The 15,735-nt window shown below is 43.7% G+C and overlaps 4 protein-coding genes across 7 annotated transcripts; 3 read left to right on the top strand and 1 right to left on the bottom strand.

Annotated features, from left to right (window-relative positions):
- The first annotated feature begins 68 nt into the window (after positions 1-68).
- On the top strand, positions 69-4,966 carry atxn3 (ataxin 3). 4 transcript variants are annotated; one of them, XM_086127971.1, is made up of 11 exons: positions 69-268; positions 1,374-1,538; positions 1,604-1,648; positions 1,734-1,819; positions 1,911-1,977; positions 2,045-2,132; positions 2,229-2,334; positions 2,445-2,608; positions 2,967-3,108; positions 3,389-3,444; positions 3,522-4,966. In XM_086127971.1, exons 1-11 carry the CDS (start codon positions 245-247, stop codon positions 3,566-3,568), a joined length of 990 nt encoding a protein of 329 aa, XP_085984097.1. In that variant the 5' UTR covers positions 69-244; the 3' UTR covers positions 3,569-4,966. The 4 variants fall into 4 exon arrangements, with proteins under 4 accessions (XP_085984097.1, XP_085984096.1, XP_085984099.1 ...); XM_086127970.1 differs by having other exon boundaries at positions 2,205-2,334; XM_086127973.1 differs by lacking the exon at positions 69-268 and adding an exon at positions 297-540 and having other exon boundaries at positions 2,205-2,334.
- A 1,198-nt stretch (positions 4,967-6,164) lies between these two features.
- On the top strand, positions 6,165-7,966 carry serpina10b (serpin peptidase inhibitor, clade A (alpha-1 antiproteinase, antitrypsin), member 10b). Its single transcript, XM_086127967.1, has 5 exons — positions 6,165-6,244; positions 6,337-6,966; positions 7,051-7,324; positions 7,395-7,542; positions 7,624-7,966. Exons 1-5 carry the CDS (start codon positions 6,226-6,228, stop codon positions 7,813-7,815), a joined length of 1,263 nt encoding a protein of 420 aa, XP_085984093.1. The 5' UTR covers positions 6,165-6,225; the 3' UTR covers positions 7,816-7,966.
- A 715-nt stretch (positions 7,967-8,681) lies between these two features.
- Positions 8,682-14,431, top strand: ddx24 (DEAD (Asp-Glu-Ala-Asp) box helicase 24). Its single transcript, XM_086127285.1, has 9 exons — positions 8,682-8,839; positions 8,907-9,720; positions 10,020-10,430; positions 10,628-10,781; positions 10,867-11,376; positions 11,610-11,685; positions 12,399-12,587; positions 12,672-12,801; positions 12,880-14,431. Exons 2-9 carry the CDS (start codon positions 8,919-8,921, stop codon positions 13,143-13,145), a joined length of 2,538 nt encoding a protein of 845 aa, XP_085983411.1. The 5' UTR covers positions 8,682-8,839; positions 8,907-8,918; the 3' UTR covers positions 13,146-14,431.
- On the bottom strand, positions 13,205-15,639 carry LOC147196308 (ubiquitin thioesterase OTUB2-like). The gene is made up of 5 exons (XM_086127288.1): positions 15,398-15,639; positions 15,207-15,325; positions 15,040-15,124; positions 14,476-14,667; positions 13,205-14,255 (listed from the first exon to the last, which is right to left on the bottom strand). Exons 1-5 carry the CDS (start codon positions 15,476-15,478, stop codon positions 13,971-13,973), a joined length of 762 nt encoding a protein of 253 aa, XP_085983414.1. The 5' UTR covers positions 15,479-15,639; the 3' UTR covers positions 13,205-13,970.
- Positions 15,640-15,735: the final 96 nt, after the last annotated feature.

The raw sequence follows: 15,735 nt of genomic DNA, 5'->3' as shown, positions 1-15,735 counted from the left end.
TTTTGTAAACAAAACATAGCCTGGATGAACAGTGCCCTCTGGAGGTCGCCGTTGCGTCCTTTGACTCCGGTGTTATACGTCAGAATAGGTTTAAATAAATGTATTGTATCATGTTGCTGTTACATACCGCGTCCAAAATAATTATTCGGAAGTATCGATGAAGTTTGGAACGTGGTGACGCGTGTCTGAGTTAATCCGCTAGGAGACGCTGCTCGTTTAGTCTGTGTTGTGACGAGCGAAAGCAATGGATGCCATATTTCACGAGAAAGTAAGTTAAACGTGCACATAACGGCTTTTAACACCACGTAATCCCCCTCATGTGTGCCTGTAAAACTGGAGCCTTGTCCGAGTGATGTATAAACTACGCTGTTTAGTCAGTGTTTTAGCCGTTTGTGATTGGCTGTATCGTTACCCTGTTAGCTATGTTGCTAAAGTTGCTATTCGGTAATTGTGTAAACTTTGTTCACAACAAGAACCCAGGAAGTCTCGTCAAGGGACTAAAATTGTTAAACGACGTGGTTTTGTTAAGTAGTTTACCTGGTAAGCGAATGACTCACAGAAGCTAACTGGAAGAACGGTCTTGTAACGCTAAAAGTAACAATGGGGAGGTAATAATTATTTGTCGCCCTGCTGCATTTGAGAGTGTACTCGCAAAGAAATTAACAGCCTCTGACTTTTATGATTGCTGATTGATTGTGGTGAGATACAGGATGTCAGTGAAAATGCGTACAAACACGCCATATAAATGATGACTGAGTGTAAGTATAGATCAAGAATTTGATCACTAACCATAACTTAGAATAGAAAGCCTTTATTGTCGTTGAGATTATGCAGATACTGAGCTGCAACTGTCAAATTTGTGTTGACAAATAATAATTAAAAAACACAATATGCAACACGGACATATGCAGTGAATAAATAACCCTAAGGCACACTGGAGTGGAATAATATATGTCCATGTAGCAGAAATTCTTATGGGCAAGCATGTGAGATGAGACGTTTCATGTACAGTATTGTAAATTTAAAGCTGAGGCTCCTCCCACAGGTTTTCTGTTGAGTTGAAGTCTGCAGACTGATTAGGCCTCTCCGTACCCTTAGTATACAGTGCATCTTCTTGAACCACTCTCTGTTGCCCTGGTAGCATGTTGTGTGGCATTGTCAACTGCAAGGCCCACTCAACAACCAATTTTCAGGGTTCTTGCTGAGGAAAGGAATTTTCATCCAAGATTTACAGTATATGGCTTTAATCACCCTTTGCAAAAACCTGCCCCAAAACATAATGTTTCCATATTGTTGTCACATAAATGCACAGTGTTTCCTAATGTTAACGACAAACATGATGATCTTTGGAATAACTGATGTTTAATGTGCAGCAAGAGGGCTCCCTCTGTGCCCAGCACTGCCTTAACAACCTGCTGCAGGGTGAGTATTTCACCCCCGTGGATCTCTCCTCTATTGCGCATCAGTTGGATGAAGAGGAGAGGATGAGGATGGCAGAGGGAGGAATGGGCAGCGACGAGTACCAAACCTTTTTACAGGTGAGGGAATTTGGAATGGCGGTATATTTATTTACATTCTAACATTTTGTGCTTTTTCTTTGGAGCAACCATCTGGTAACATGGATGACAGCGGGTTCTTTTCAATACAAGTGAGCTCCAAAGATTGATTTTTATGCTTTTGCAGATTAAACATAATTATAAATGTATACGATTTTTGTGGGATACTCATTATAGGTTATTAGCAATGCTCTCAGGGTTTGGGGACTGGAGCTTATCCTTTTCAACAGCCGGGAGTACCAGAGCCTGATGATAAATCCAATGTATGTTTTCTCAATCATACTTGTTTGGCATCTTAATCTGGACTACCAAATGTATTTATCCTATTAAAGCTTCCCCTCTGTTCTGTTTCAGAAATGAAAATGCCTTCATATGCAATTACAAGGAGCACTGGTTTACCATTCGCAAACTTGGACAACAGGTGCATGTCTTCCTACGCAAGTGTCATAACTGGAGTTATGAAAATCATCGTTGGTTTCTCATTTCAGTGGTTTAACTTGAATTCACTTTTGACTGGACCAGAGTTGATCTCAGACACATATTTAGCCCTTTTTCTTGCACAGTTACAACAAGAAGGTAATGTCGTAGCCAACTGTATTTATGAAATTAAAGACTCTGTGAGGCATTAATAAAAGTTAACATGTGCAGGATATTCCATATTTGTGGTCCAAGGAAATCTCCCAGACTGTGAAGCAGACCAGATTCTTGGCATCATGAAAGTGCAACAACAGCAGCGGCCAAAACTTATTGGCGAGGCCCAAGCTCAGACGAGTGCAGGGTACATACAAACGTACACAATGGACAATCTAGAATCTTTTTGCTTGAAATACGTTATTTAAAGCGTTGTAATGAACTTTTTTTTTTTTTTAATCCATGTGCCACCTGCAGCAGGTCATCAATATTGGGTCAGACGGAGATGAGCTTTGGTGTGCAGAGTGACGTTGTGGATGAAGATGAAGAGTTGAACAGGGTTCTCGCGCTCAGCAGACAAGACATTGACGTAGATGATGAGGAGGCGGATCTGCGCAGGGCCATTCAGCTTAGCATGCAAGGTAAAATAGCACCTTTTGTAGTAGGGCTAGGGAATTCATTTTATCAATTGATGTCAAATTTATAGCTCAGGAGGATTTTTGGGATGCTCAGTGACGTGAAGAAAATGGGCCGGTATGCACGTGTTACGATTCTGACGGTGATTTAAGATATACATGTGCTCATCTTGTGCGCAGAGTTTGAACATTTCAACTCATATGCCATTTGTTTATTCTAGAAGCTAAAGGCACAAAATATCGGAAATCTAATTTTTGTGTACTAAAATCTCTGCGATGTTTAGGCCATATCGCCCAGCCCTTGTTTTTGTGTCTTTTCAACGATCTGATGAATATGTTTTGTTTTTCCCCATCCAAATTGTAGGAGCTGCGTTGACCAACAATTCTTCAGATTCTGGTAGTGGACATGTGAGAGTGGACGGCGAGGCTGCAGGAGAACTAAGAATGCACAATGAGACACTCACAGCAGACGAGCTGAGGAAGAGGCGGCAGGCCTACTTTGACCGGTGGGCACAACACTATTTGTCGATATGCTTCACGTTTTTTTTTTCTTAATAGCAAATTTATTTTTAAATCAGAGAGTGACTAAACCTTCTTGAGTATCCAAACATTCGTGTCGAATACATGACTGCGCAAAAGTCTGTTTTTGTCATGTTGATAAACGCGACATATTATTATGTTATTTTGACATATGTCTGACTGAATCACTACCCATGGGTATTTTTTTTCATGACGTGCAGTAATTGAACTCTGATGCTTAAAACAACTCTTTGAATTATTTTTTAGGCAGCAGCAACCCCTCCAGTCCAACATTCCACAACAAGCCAACACAACATCAATAGGTAAGCATGATGCAGATCATTACATACTAGAGCGAGGCATGAATATTCATTCATAAACTTTGCTGGTCCCTCTCCAGAGAACAGTTGCACTGAAGTGGACCAACAACAAAAGCCCAGCCTGTGAAGGTGGAAAACGTCTGCTTTTGTTGAGAAGCTGCCTGGGCCTGTAACGCCTCCGAATTCAGGGGTCCCTTTGCTCCTTCCGCTAATCTACCTTTTTGCACCTTTTGCGAACGTGTTGACATTCAGGAGACGGAACCGATTTCGTCTGTTAGTTCGCTGATGGGCATCAGAAAATGATTAGAGAGAGAAAAAAAGGCAGTAAGGCGGCATGATGTTGCTGCCACCGAGGCTGCAATGACGCTGAACTCTGGATGCAGTGAAACAAGTGTGCCTTTTTTTTTTCTTTTAAACCATGGCGCCTTCAACTTCTACTGTATATTATTTCCTAATTTTCTGTCTGCAAGAGATAGACTGTTGTATTCAAAAGGGTGTTTTTGGTGGGAGCTGAATTCATAGTGCGTGTCCGCTGTGAAGTTGTACAAGCGCTCCCACGTTTCTGTCAAATCCCATTTACAGCAGTTGTTTGTTTAAGTCATTCGTTGTGGGTACCAGGCTACAAAACACTTGAAAGTCAGCTCCTAAAAGGTCTTCTCATGCAATATCATAATGTCGTGCATCGTTGTACTTTTGAGCTGAGAAGATAATTGAGCAACACCATTTTTCGGTTGGTGTGCCTCGCTTACTTTGTTCATTAGTAATCATAGTACAGTAACTCATATCATTGTACATTTTTCAGTCGGTCTACTTTGGATAGATGCAAAACCAACATTTGCTGTGGGCTGACTTTTTAAAGGAGACGTAATATTTTCCTGGTTGTTGCTGCCAAGATGTATACAGGACTTTAAGGGAACAGGATTTGCGATCCACATCTGATAAATGAATCAATTCATTATTCCAGCAGGATTTATTACATTCTCTCCTCATCAGTGTCGAGGGTGACGAATGGATGACTTCTGTTTCGACAAGTCCCCTTTAAAAAGGTTTGCGATTGAATTGCACTGTTTTTAATGATTATGTGTTTCTGCCACCGATCGATTGTGGCCTTCCTTCCAAATTGAATGGTGAAGTTTTTTTTTTAATGAGTTGTTGATTAGAAATCCAAAGACCACATCCGAGCATTAACCGTCATTGTATTATGGGGCCACTTTATTGTCCGCATTTCCAGCTCTGCTTAAGTGGAATTTCATAAGACATTTGAAATCATATGCAGTTTGACCTCAGGGGAAGGGAGATTCCATGTTTGCTTTCATTTCCCACTCCCCTTTTGAGTCAATCATGTTTTGCTTGATTTAAAATGTACAGGTAAGCATGCAAATAAGGACTAGTTTGACGTTCACTTGCTTGTCACTGTAAGCACTAACACATCATTTTGCCATGCTTTTATTCCCTAACGCTCACATTCTGAAAAGTACTGTATATATTCTGGTGATGTTCCAGGATTAAAGAAACATTCACAATGCTTTTGGTCATTTTATTCAACTTTTAGTCATAGCACACCACCAGTCGTAGAGGTGATGCTGGCACTGGCGGCTGGTGGAGTTTTTCTGGGGGTGGGTGGCTTTTTAGAAAAAGAAGAAAACACACAGAGAGAGAGAGAATCCTCTACGAAAAAGGTCATTTCTCTGGGTGGCCCGGTGGTCAACTGGTTAGCGCTGTGCAGCCTCACAGCGCAGAGTTGCAGGGTTCAATTTCAACTCTGGCCTTCCTGTGTGGAGTTTGCATGTTCTCCCCGTGCTTGCATTTCTTTGGGTACTCAGGTTTCCTCCCACATTCCAAAAACATGCGTGGCAGGTTAATGGAACACTGTCATTAGACCAGTGGCTATTCCCTTGTTGACTCCAGAAGACAGCGTGACAAATATTTGAGGTTTTTGGGGAGAGGGGCTCAACTTCCTTTACTCGCATCTCGAGCTCACATTTTAAGTTCCCTCTTTTTTTTTTTTTTTTTTGTAATTCGTGACTCATGGTTTGGTAGTCTGATCCCGCAGAGTTCAATTCCACCGGCATGTCGTTTATATTAATTTGAATATTTATATGAGGGCCTCGAAAGGGAGGTGTCGAGTCATTCAATAGGCGCTGTCAATTGCGCATTGATTGGAACGTACAAAAGGAAGAACTGGCCTTACACCGAGTTTCGTGCTCAAAGCTAAATTGTTGGTGCGGCTTCATGCCCCTGGCAGTGTCATCAATAGAGCACATGGGTAAGGAACCAGATAAAACATGGCTTTAAACCCCCTATGCTGAAGAGAATTTTTGGAACACCTTTTCCCTTGAACGTATGGAAACTTGCCTGACACAACTTGAAGAGACAACGTGGATCCCTGCTCATAATTTGTCATTTTGACTGGGAGCTAACAGGTGAAGGCCGCGATTTTGTTGGTCAGATCAGCAGCTATGAAAGCGGGCTGTAGGAATGTGGAACTTCACTTCTCTGGCAGGAAAAAGCCTGAGCTGGTGTGCGAGGTTGAGAGGTTCCATCTAAATATCTGGATCACTTGCTTTCTAAAATTAATTTTCAAAAATGACCCTCACCCGGTTAAAGTGTAATGCATTTGTTTTATTTTCCTGCTTGCATCCACAAATGTGTGCACACACACCGGATGCATCGACATATTTGGAAGGAGGAGCCAGCTGACAGCAAATAGGCCATGTGCCTTGGTTAATATGTAACACTCAAAACACACTTGCACTTTGTTTCCCCAAATAAGTTTTGGACTTAATGTTACTCAGGATGGATGGTAAGCAAGAGAGTGATCTGGAAATGTCTATGTTGGGTGTATTATCACAATTATTTGAATTTTCCATTTCCATGTTTGTCTTCATGATTCAGGTTGTGCGCGGCAACATTCCCAGACACAAATAATGGCGACAAACAAGATGAAGATGGGCCTCGTTTTTGTGCTCATGTTTCTCGTCACTCCGGCGCAGCAAGCGCCGCTTCCCTATTCCAGCATTTTGAATCTGTCCTTCAAAAATATGGATTTTGCGATGGACCTTTACCGCAAAATCTCCACTTACCACGACAAGAACATCATTTTCTCCCCTCTAAGCATTTCCGCCAGTTTTGCCGCCCTCTCCATGGCCTCTGATGGTAGTACGTACGAGGAAATACTGAAAGGACTCAAACTGGAGAACCTGGAGCAAGCGGACCACCCAGATCTTATCCCCAAGTTATTCCAAATGCTCAATGGGAACATCTCGCAGAATGGAACGACGAAACTGGACCAAGGCATGTCCCTCTTTGTCGACCAAAGGTTTAGAATGGAGAAGACTTTTGAGGAACAGATGAAGTCCTATTTTTTGGCAGACATTAAGAGTGTAGACTTTGAAGACACAAACGCAAGCGTCAGTCTCATTAATGAGTATATAAAAGACAAGACGAGGGGCAAAGTGACAAAAATGCTCTCCGCAATTGATCCAATAACCGAGCTCATGATGATCAACACATTTTACTTCCAAGGTCAGTTTACATTTATCATTGACGGTTTCTTTGCAGACAGACAACCTCATGTGCTTCCCTGTCATGTACTTTTGACATTCACAGGTGGGTGGAAAATGCCTTTCAACCCCAACTTCACATACAATGCACCTTTCTACGTCGACAACTACAACATTCCACAAGTGCCAATGATGATCAAAGAGGACAAGTTTGAAACAATGGAGGACACTCGCCTTGGTGCCCGTGTGTTGAAACTGCCCTACCTGGAAGGTGTGGCCATGCTCATCCTGCTGCCTAACAAAGGAGTGGATTACAGCACCATCGATGATGAGATCACTGCAAAGAGAATGCTTGGTTGGATCAAAAAACTGCAAAAGACGTGAGGTGTACTTTTTGAAATGGAATGTGACAATGGGTCAGACTGCCTAACGGGGTCATTATGTTCACAGTAAACTGGAGATCAACATCCCCAAATTTAAGATGGAGGAGTCGTACGCTTTGCATGAGATTCTCCCGGATATGGGTTTCACCAATCTCTTCAGTGGCTCCGCCAATTTGACTAAGCTGAGCAAGGACCAAGGCCTTAAGGTTTCAGAGGTCGGTTTACAATTACACGCATGCGCATTTCAGTCTGCAACGTTCCCCTTTCAAATGTCTTCAACTGACTTTTAACTGCAGGTGCTACACAAAGCCGTCGTTGATGTGGATGAAGTGGGGACGACCGCAGCGGCTGCCACAACAATTGGCATTATTCCCTACTCTTTACCGCGGACTTTCATTGTCAACCGTCCGTTTTTCTTCTTCATATACCATGAAGAGACAAAATCGCTGTTGTTCATGGGCAGGGTGATTGACCCCACCAAAAACTAGCAGCAGTGACTTGCTGTACTTTGACTTTGGAAATGCGTTAGCACTTGTTTATTCAGGCAAAGCTTCTTAAATGTCAGACTTAGTTTGAAATTCTTCTGATGGTATATACTGTAAAAGATCCCTGATATGTAATAAAACGCTATCAAAAGTCCTGCTGTATTTGTGTATTCCAACAAGAAAAACAGACGTACCCCCAGACGAACCAGTCAGAGGACAAGGAAAATGGTGGTCGTTGTTGTTGTGGTAAAACTGTTATGTTAAGTAAAACTGGAATCTGCTTAGTTAAAGAGAGATTCCCATTGCTAACATTTTTTAAGATGTTTTACTGGTTTCCTGGGCAGATTCACACTGCACGTCTTAATGCGTAATTCGAATTTGGGGATGAAACGCGTGTGTATGCGTTAGCATTCACTACATCCTGATGTGTCAACATGCGTCTCCGAAGTGCCGCGCATGCGCAGAAGAGATGACGTCACTCCTTTAAATGTTCGCTTGCGGGTTAAAAAAAATCATTCATGCATCTATTCCTCCAACATTCAAAAATAAAACATGCATGGTTGGCTGATTTAACGCTCTAAATTGTGTGTAGGTGTGATTGTGAGCGGGAGTGTTTGTCTACATATGCTTTCCGATTGTACCCCGGGTGTACCCCGCCTAAATCAGCTGAGATAAGGTGATCAGACAATGGTTGGATAGGTTAGTGTGTGTGTGTGTGTGTGTGTGTGTTTTCGGTTGATATACATACAGTACAGTACTTAAGCGGCAAACCTAATTCACACTCCTGAGCAGTAGATGGCAGTATTGCACTTAAGTTTCTTGCCAATCGCCATGAAACTCGAAAAGAAGAACCAACAAGATCGTTTTTTTTAACCACGTGACAACCTGTAATGGCTGCGCTCTTGTGACATGTGCAGTAGAACTCAATATTTTAACGCGATCAAGAGGTGATCCTGTTGCTTGTCGAAGCGGTTTCATCTGTGATTTTCGAAGGGGCATATTGGCGCCACAGAACCAATTTTATTGAGTGAGTTACCCGTTGCTGTGTGCTAAACAGACCAAGCGTAAGCGCCCCCCCGTCTTGTTTCTGTTAGCATTTTCAGAAAATGGACACAAAGAAGACGAAAAAGAAGCGAAAACACTTCGCGCCACCCAAGCACAAAAAACGGAGCATTCAAGAGAAGGGCCAATGGAAGGCGGTGGACTTGGATCCCGAGCTGTTTTCCGAGGAGGGCCTGCTGGACGGTGTGGTTTGTTTTGAAAAACTGACAAATTATTGCTTAGTGGACTTTAAAAACATTGGAGTTAATGCAGAAAATGAAACTCAAGGCGGAAAGAAAAAAGGAAAGAAAAGAAAGTCAAGTGAAAATGAGGAGGTGGTCGAAAAGGGAGACGTCGACAGCAAAGAATCCGAAAAGACATCCGCCCCTGCCAAGAAAAAGAAAAAAAAGAACATTTCAAAAACCGATTCCACCCAAGATGAGACCATCGCAGTGGAGTTGATGCAGAAAGATGCAGGTGAGGGAGATGCAATGATTACTGATCAAGAGGACACATCTAAAGTTGTACCAGCCGCCACTACCGTAGGTCAAACAAAACTTCAGAGTAAGACTCAAATAAAGAAGAAAAAAAAGGGGCAAAAAGAAAAGGGCAGAGTGGAAGATACCAACACCACTCAAAATAAAGAGACAAGACCTAAAAAGCAACAGAAAAACTGGACGAATGCTGTTCTTTCTGGCTCTGAAGTGAAAAACGCTGATATGCGTGCATGGAAAGGCCTGTTTGTACCACCTGTTGTGCTGAAGGCCCTCAGCAGTCTTGGCTTCACATCACCGACCCCAATTCAAGCCCTGGTGCTCCCTCCAGCCATCAGAGATCGTATGGATATATTAGGAGCAGCTGAGACGGGTAAGAGTCTCAACATATTCCCCACACACCTCACATTATTGACCAGAGATGGACAATTTATGGAGGGGAAGCGGGGGCACTATTTTTCCATCAGCACTACTGGGGGTCCGCATAGGACCACGCAATGCTAAGTCAACGTGTGACATCATTGCTTTTTTAATAATGGACAAAATACTTTTAAATGTGTGTAGGGATTAGAAGAGTTTATAATTCCTCCCGAGGGGACACTCAGAGTGTGGGTGCGGGACACCGATTGCCTATCCCTGTTGTAGACTGAGATAAATATTCTGTCATTTCAGGAAGTGGTAAAACATTAGCTTTTGGTATTCCCATGATTCATAACATCCTGGAGTGGAAAGAAAGCATGAAAAACCCTCAGGATGACAGCGTGAAACCAGGCCAGTCCCCTGAAGCGGAACCTGAGGAGCGGGACGAGGAAGAAGGAAGTGTCACCGGGGTGGCTGACAAAGGCGAATCTGCAGAAGATGCAAGTGCGGATGACCACGATTCTGACGATGACGATCAAGAGGAGGATGGGAGGCTTGGGTGCGTGCAGGTCATCGAAGACGTGTTTGGCGCCAACTCCGCTGCGAGGGAAAAGAATGCCACTGTTGGCCAGGCTCGGCCTCTGCTCGGATTGGTCCTCACCCCCACGAGGGAGTTGGCAGTCCAGGTGAAACACCACATCGATGCTGTGGCAACGTTCACTGGTGAGTCACACACAGATAATCAGTGTATGGCATTTTGCCTCGATTGTTTCATGACATGTTTAATCAACAAATTCACCAGTCCCACACAACGCATTGCCACCTCATGTTGGCCAATACGTCGATTGCCGATATAGCCACCAGATCACAAATTTACTTAACAGTTTTATGTTCTCAATAAAATGGTTGCTTTTGCACAGACATCAAGACTGCCATAGTGGTGGGTGGGATGGCACCACAGAAGCAGAGGAGAATGTTGAATTACAGACCAGAAATCATCATCGCCACTCCTGGACGTCTGTGGGACTTGATCAAAGAGAGACATCCACATCTTCTCAACCTTAGACAGCTCAAGTTGGTCACATCTCTGCTTCTGGCAGCTCAAGAAAAGTTATTTTGCTGTGGTCGTAATTGTTTGCTACGTTGCTGCTTTCTCCAGGAGCCTCGTGATCGACGAAGCCGACCGCATGGTCGAACGAGGCCACTTCGCTGAGCTGGAGTGTCTGCTGGAAATGCTGAACACCACTCACGTCAATCCCAAGAGGCAAATATTTGTTTTCTCCGCCACGCTGACCATGACCCACAACCTACCCATGCGCGTGGTCCAAAAGAAGAAGAAGGTGCAGCAGTCCGACAAAGTGGCGCTCCTCATGGAGAAAGTGGGGATCAAGTCCAAGCCCAAAGTGATCGACCTGACCAGGAAGCAGGCGACTGTGGAGACCTTGACCGAGACGCAGATTCACTGTCAGAAAGAGGACAAGGACTTTTTCCTCTACTACTTCCTCTTGCAGTATCCCGGACGCACCATGGTGTTCGCCAACAGCATCGACTGCATCAAGCGACTCAGCTCGCTGCTGATCATTCTGGATTGCACGCCGCTGTCGCTGCACGCCAACATGCACCAGAAGCAGCGGCTGAAAAACCTGGAGAGGTTTGCTGAGAGGGAGAGGTGAGGCTTCTCACTGTTGCATTTTGGGTATCTGCACACGATCAACTGTGGAGATTCTGTTCGAAATATCAGCGAGTCTTACTACTTCCGGTAGTTGGATTCCATCCAATTAAAAAAAAAAAAGCTATCTGCCTAAAACACTACACTTCCGAGGAAACGTTACAACAGTTTGCGCAAACATGCCTCAAAAGTACCAGGTCCAACATGTTCTTGTTCTGATATTTTTTTAACAGTTGTGTGTTGCTGACAACTGATGTAGCCGCAAGGGGACTGGATATCCCCAATGTGCAGCATGTCATTCACTACCAGGTAAGATTTCTTACTTGACATTCTCCTTTCAGTGACATTTTGAAACTGAGGGTCAACAGTACTACACGATTATTTTGGCATGGTGGCAACATTTGTGACTGAAATGTACTGCTTTGTGGGCTCTGTATTTGTGAATGTGACTCAAACTAGAGGAGTGCAGTCTCAGAAAACAAATAAGGCTGACAGGCAAATTTAAGCCAACCTTTACACCGAGTTGATGGCCGTCAAAAAATTGAGTTGAGTATCACGGGGAGTCGAGCCACACGGTAGCCCTTTGTATTATTCCTGAACCATTCATTAAAAACTAATGAATAAAAGTGCTAATACTTTCATGCAAAATATTTGGGGGGGGGGGGTTATTCGAGTAATCGATGGGTTAATTGACTCAAAAAATATTCTATAGTGACAGCTCTAATTTAAAGTGCCTCTGATTAACTCCAAGTTCAGATGTTCTAGTAGGCGTTCTCTGACTTTTTTTTTTTTTTTGCCATCGAGCAGAAGCCTTAAGTTTTTGTGCCAACACTGACTTGTATTTGGAACTGTGATAATCACCGTCACCTTAATATGCCGATGTATATCTGCAGAGATGTGCTGAATCACTATTGAATTATGATGGGAAGTATTGCAATGCATTAACACATCATTATTTTTACCCACCCCGAGTCAATTTACCACGGCCCATGTACTGTACTCGCATATCCTCCCACCTTCAGGTTCCTCGCACATCCGAAACATACGTGCATCGCAGTGGCAGGACAGCCAGAGCTACAAAAGAGGGTCTCAGTTTGCTGCTCATCGGCCCCGACGACGTGATAAACTTCAAAAAGATTTACAAGAACCTCGGAAAGGACGAGGCGCTTCCCCCGTTTCCTGTCGAGATTCACTTCATGGAGGCAATCAAGGCGAGAGCCGTCGATTAAAGTTCCTCTATTTAATAGGTCTCTGAGGTGTGTATTTCATGTTTTAAATTGTCAATCTCGACACAGGAGCGTGTAAACTTGGCCCGAGAGATAGAAAAAATTGAGTTCTACAACAGCAGGCAAAAACACCACAACTCCTGGTTGAAGGAAGCAGCAGAAGCTATGGACATCGACCTAGACGAGGATCTTTTGCTTGGTGAGGGCAACAGCACATCGAGGCCACATTTAGAACCAATCAGATGCACAGGACTGAACGTTGTGTGTACTTCCGCAGGCAGAGGGAGGGATGAAGATGATGACAGAGTGCAACAGAAGATGGTGAAAGGGATGAAGAAACACTTGAAACATCTCATCTCCCAGCCTGTGTTCAAGAGTGTGACAAAGACCAAGTACCCCACCCAGATGGGGCGCCTGTGCTTGGCTAACCTGCCCGTCACGGGGGAGCAAAGCGCCCTCATGAGTGTGTCGGCGCAGCAGAATAAAAAGAAAACGGGTCCGCCGCAGCACAAAAAAGGGAAGCAGAAAAAAGGCCGGCATTGAACAATCTGCAATTTTCTTGGAATCCGACAATTTTTGGACAGAAATCGCATCCACTGCAGTTTTGCCTCATTAAAAACTGCTATTTTAATGACTCAAAAGTGTTCCACTAATTACATGTGAGTTGGAGGAAATAGACTCACATTCTAAAACATGAGGGCACATTATAGCATTGCATCCCCAAGATGGTATAAGAAAGGGTGATGATATCTGAAATCAGATTGGGCCATTAGCTAACGGAACACGATCTTCTGGCAACGCCAATGTCATTTTTTTTCTTCCATGCCTTAGTATTTGTGAAAATGCCAAGATCCATGACTGTTGTCCTTTAAAGGGGAAGTCAACCCCAACATTTTTTCTTTACAGTCATATGTTCAATGCGCCTCCACTAGTCCAAACATTGTATTCTCAATATTGCTTTTGGGGAATGTGAGTTTAGCATAGCAAAGTCCATCCATTTTTCACCATCTCGGGGTGGCGGCCATTTTGCCACCTTCTGTCGAGTGAAAATGACAACACAGTTGCTCACAGCGCACCCGTTTTCTGAACTGAGCCATGATTGATCATTGATCAGCCAAATTTGTCATTTTCATTTGACAGCAACTGGTAAAATGGGACAAAAATGGGTGGATTTTGCTGCTTGACTCATTCCACAAACACAATTCATCAGAATGCCACGTTTATGCAATGGGGTCGCATAGAACATGTTAAGAAAATTTTGGGGCTGACTTCCCCTTGAATGAAAATGTCTATTACAGTTGACAGTGCATTTTAAAACATTTGACAGTATACAATCACACGTGTGAAGAAGAGAAGTCACACCCTGTGCTAAAACGTGCTTTCAGAATGAAACTTGATCCCAGTCGACCGTGTCTGTGACTGGGGCGAGGGAACAGTGTGGAGAGAACAGAGTGGAGGTTTTGGGCCCAGAATGCTAAAGTGTGATACGTGGTGGAGGAGGTGCATGGCGGGCTCGGCCCCATCAGGGATAACGTGGTGCACCAACTGCTCGTCTTCGCCGCCCATTGACACAATGTGGATACAGATATCCAGTGCCTGAGTCAGAGCCAGGATGTCCACATGGTCACACTCCATCCCCATGGCTTCTACTTCCTGCGCATAGTCAAAACAAGTTTATTTTAAGGAGATACACCGTAGTGCAGGGATGAAAAAAGTATGGCCCGGGGGCCACATCAGGGAAGCTCTGTTCATTATTGAGTCATGTATTATTTAACTTTGCCATTTTCCCTAAAATTAAACTGCAAAATTAAAGACATCTGTCAATTGTGGCCTCAGAGCGCAAACGTTTGTTCAATCGACGGCAGCAACTGACTTGATGACAGTAGACCTGCAGACTGGGCGCTTCCACAAAATTGCAGAAGTCGTCTGCGTGGTTCTGCAGGTGCGCGGATGTGAGCAGGCGCAGGTACTGCACCACGCTGTCCGAGGTCACGTGATCATTGAAGAACCTCAGCAGCATATCCTCCCGCTTGCTGCCCTCGCAATGCTCAATGACATTGAGGACCTTTTCGAGTGAAAGTTAATAACAGAAAACACCCAAACACAGTTAAGGTTTCAAATGTTTGGGTTTCAAGTCTTTGTGTGTGGATTTGTGCATGTCTGCCTTCACAGCTTAAATTAATTGAAAAGGTTATACATCGTCTTCAATTACATCACACCGTAAAAAAACTTGCATTTTTGGAACTAAAACTAATTTAAGTTGTAACAACTTTTAAATATAAATTAATGACACTATGGCAACAATATTAGCACATCAATGCAAGATCTATCTGACCTGTGACCCCAATACTTCTGGATTTCACTTTTTATTTCGTTTTGACGGGTTTGTTAGTTTTATTTTCGTTTTGTTTGGATAATATAACAAAACATGATTTACTGTGTTCAGGTGAAGCTGGAAGGAACTCTGGTCAAATCCTGCGGAGGAGAGGTGTTCGCTGGTCGTGATGATTTTCTCCTTGAACCTGAACGTTTGATCATTTACGACAATAACCATAAGTTTTAGTTGAAGAAGAAGAAAAAAAAGTAGTTGATGATAATAGTGACCTTTGCAAAGCCTTGACGTTGTGCAGGATTGATTCCAAATAGGCAAAACAAAAGGCTCTGTAGAAACAATTTCCATCGCCTCGCACTCTCCTCACGAAGGAAAACAAGCCGCTGAGCTCCTGAGGAACCAAAGCAGTGGATTCACAAAAGGGGGCTTTAATAGATGCGCTACCGGCTGCGATGTCACTTACTTGACATTTGCTGGAATGTGGTTGCTGTCCGAAGAGCACAGAGACATCTTCGATGTCAGATACAAGGGTGCCAGCCTCCATTTTTCCGGGAGAAGCATATACGCGATCGCACAAGACGCGGCTTGAAACGACGACCTCGTTCGGCTACTCAATAGCACCGCGACTTCCCGTCACGTTTCGGTGAAGAGTGCATCTCGAGGCGTAGCGTTCAAAAACGCTTCGCTTGGTTTGTTTTCGGTTTGGACGGAAGTATGATAGTGCCACGTGTTTGTCGCTTAAAGGTCCAGTGCATCTTTATTATTACACTCGGGCGACAACGACAACGTGATGTCCTGCCT

The sequence above is a fragment of the Hippocampus guttulatus genome, chromosome 13 (genome assembly GCF_054856545.1).
Source record: "Hippocampus guttulatus isolate MCC_2025c chromosome 13, RoL_Hgut_1.0, whole genome shotgun sequence".
Taxonomy (NCBI): Eukaryota; Metazoa; Chordata; class Actinopteri; order Syngnathiformes; family Syngnathidae; genus Hippocampus; species Hippocampus guttulatus.
Note: the sequence above shows the minus strand (reverse complement) of the source record. Positions and strands in the feature narration are given on the sequence as shown.